This window comes from Citrus sinensis, chromosome 9 (genome assembly GCF_022201045.2).
Source record: "Citrus sinensis cultivar Valencia sweet orange chromosome 9, DVS_A1.0, whole genome shotgun sequence".
In the NCBI taxonomy this organism is placed as follows: Eukaryota; Viridiplantae; Streptophyta; class Magnoliopsida; order Sapindales; family Rutaceae; genus Citrus; species Citrus sinensis.
In genome coordinates, this window is record NC_068564.1 from 8,103,585 (window position 1) to 8,106,414 (window position 2,830).

At 33.4% G+C, this 2,830-nt stretch overlaps 1 protein-coding gene across 1 annotated transcript; it reads right to left on the reverse strand.

Moving 5' to 3' along the window:
• Window positions 1-251: 251 nt before the first annotated feature.
• Window positions 252-1,240, reverse strand: LOC127900060 (protein TIC 214-like). The gene has a single exon (XM_052434489.1). It carries the CDS (start codon window positions 1,187-1,189, stop codon window positions 413-415), a length of 777 nt encoding a protein of 258 aa, XP_052290449.1. The 5' UTR covers window positions 1,190-1,240; the 3' UTR covers window positions 252-412.
• Between the last annotated feature and the right edge of the window lie 1,590 nt (window positions 1,241-2,830).

Sequence of the window (2,830 nt, forward strand, 5' to 3'; positions counted from 1 at the left end):
CAGAGGATGTTTTTTCGGCTGCGAAAAAATAATTATTTTTTTATCATGTCCAAAAAAGTTGACAAACTAGCTGGATATGTAAAAGAGATCCTTTCTTTTCCATCACTTCGACATGCATAAAAAAAATAATGTGACATTTCGTTTCGTACAGCATTTTCAAATCTATTATTTTTTTTATATCGAAGTGGCCGAGTCCAACGTTTATAGTCGAAAAGAAGGGTCACAAGAGGTTTTTCAAACCATAATAAATATTTCTCTTCTTTTTTTTCTTTAAATAATTGAAATATTTCGAATTTCGAATTTTCTTGATTCCCATCCAGATAAGAAGTTTCATAAACAGGGCTATTTTTATCGCATGTCTCTTTAAAGCGCAAGTGGAATTCATGCTTTGTTTTTTTTTTTTCCTTTCCATTCACTCGGATCTCTTCCGTTTCCTCGATTTTGTCCGGATCCTCCTTTTCTTCCGAAAAAAGGGAAGGAGAAGGATCTTCTTCGGCGGATACCTCTTGTCCCTGTTTAGTCCCCTCATTTCTTCCGTTTTTTCTATTTCTACATCTCTTTCTTCCATTTCTGAGGTTTCTTTCACTTTTAGTTTCTTAGTAAAAATGGGTGAGGGTATTCTGCCTAAATAGTAGATACAGGTAATAAATAAGAGAATACTAAAGATTCGAGCCATAGAATTTCTCAATTCTGACACAAGGTACTTATTAAATCGAATAAGTACATTAGACCTAATAGAATTCTTTTGCTGCATCCAAACTAATACCAATCCAACCCATTTCATGAATAAAATGTGACCAATTAACCAACCAACAAAACTACTTGTTACAAATAACATCTTGTTGTTGCATCGAAACATATAAATGTTGACTAATCTGGCTAACATTGAACTTGGTAAAAGGAAATGGTTGAATAATTGAAAAATGAGATTATTCAGGAATACACATTGAATGCTAAGATTACGCATTGAATTTCTGGTAGTAGATCCATAATCAAAAAAGTGTTTGGGATTGTTCCAGAAGAAATGAAACAAAAGATACGGTAGAGCTAGGACAGTTATTGTATGCGGTCTACCCAATGCTAGATGCAGAGGCGCATAATAGATCGATATGAACATCATGAGCTGTCCCGCAATAAAACCAGTTGTTGCTGATACCTTCTTCTCGGTTCCTTCTTCTCCTTCTTCCATAACCCGAGCTCGGAGAAGGAAGAGATAAGAGGGCCCTATGGAGAATGTGGTCATAAAAGAAAGGATCTCTTTTACATATCTAGCTAGTTTGTCAATCTATATTAGTTTCAAATGAATTAGAATTGGAAGAAAATTTACCCTTTTGTGCAAGTTGCGACTTTGACAAAAAAAAAATAAAATCTTCTTGCTGGTTCTTGAATTTCCTCAAGTCAAATTTTGAATTATTTTGGTGATCACAACAAGGGATTTTTGCATGTCTTTAACTTTATTATGAGCATCATCAGTATTATCAACATCACTCTCTGAATTTTAATCTCAGCTTGAACAACAATACCTTTTTCTTTCTTTTTCTTCAAATGATTAGTCTCAAAAGTTTGATATTCATAATCAGTTGAGTTTTTGTCATGGTTCTAATATTACAATATTCTTGAATAGCTACAATTTTGATAAAAAAATCTATCTGGCAAGGATCTCAAAACTTTAACCAATTCTTCATAAGAAATTCTTTTACTAAGAGAATATGAAGTACTAGCAATCGTAAGAAGTTTAGCATTAAAGTCAAGTATTTCTTCATGTTCATGCATCTTCAGAATCTCAAATGTAGTTGCAAGTTTTTCAAATTTAGAATGTTTTACCATATTGTCTCCTTCTCTTCAAAGAATGTCCTGAGCTTCCTTAGCAATGGTACATGTAGAGATTAAATCATGCTGATTGATGTCAACTTCATTGGCAATAGCATTAAGAGCCTTGAAATTAAAGCTAGATTCTTGAATTTCCGCATTGGAATATTCATCCATAAGCTTAAGGATTATGTTTCCATCTCAATCAGCCTTGGTGGGTTAACTATATTGTCGATTGCTCATAAATTGTTTTCAATTTCCTCCAAAGAACATCAGCCCTAGATTCCTTCGAGACATGGTGGTATGCACTCTGATCAATCCATGAACTAATGGCAACCACATCCTTATGATTTAATTGCGCCTATTTCTTATCATCTATTGCGCCTATTTCTTATCATCTAAATCGGCGGGTCTAGCTTCTTCACCTTCAATGGGTTCATGTAAATTTTTCATGTACAACAAATCTTCCATCTTACACTTCCAAATACCATAATTCCATGATTTGAATTTAATCATACATGTCTTGGATTCCTCCATCTCAACTACACAAGTAATAAAAACACAACCTGATGCTCTGATACCACTCTATTGGGAAAGGGACTCACACAAGCAGTTGTAAATTAAGCGGAAACAAAACTCTTTCTCTCTTTATGAGATTAAAATAGGATGTACACCACAAATAAATAGGTAGAAAAATAATCCAACAAAATCTAAAGTAAAAATCAACCGCAAGATAAACATATTTTATGTGGAAAACCCAAAGTGGGAAAAACCACGGACAATAGTCCATAAAATCTTCCACTATATTAATGAGATTACAACATAAATTCTTCTCTAGATAATATTGAAGGCTACCAACACCAAGAATCTCAATATTCTTGGCTTATAATAACAATCTAATAATCGTCTCTCTAACAAATAAGTATCTCAAATAACAGCCAATGAGAGGATAAAATAAAAGTTAAGACTAGTAAGATTGTAGAGGGCGATGTCAGGAACTTATCCTCAAATTTAGGGAGAA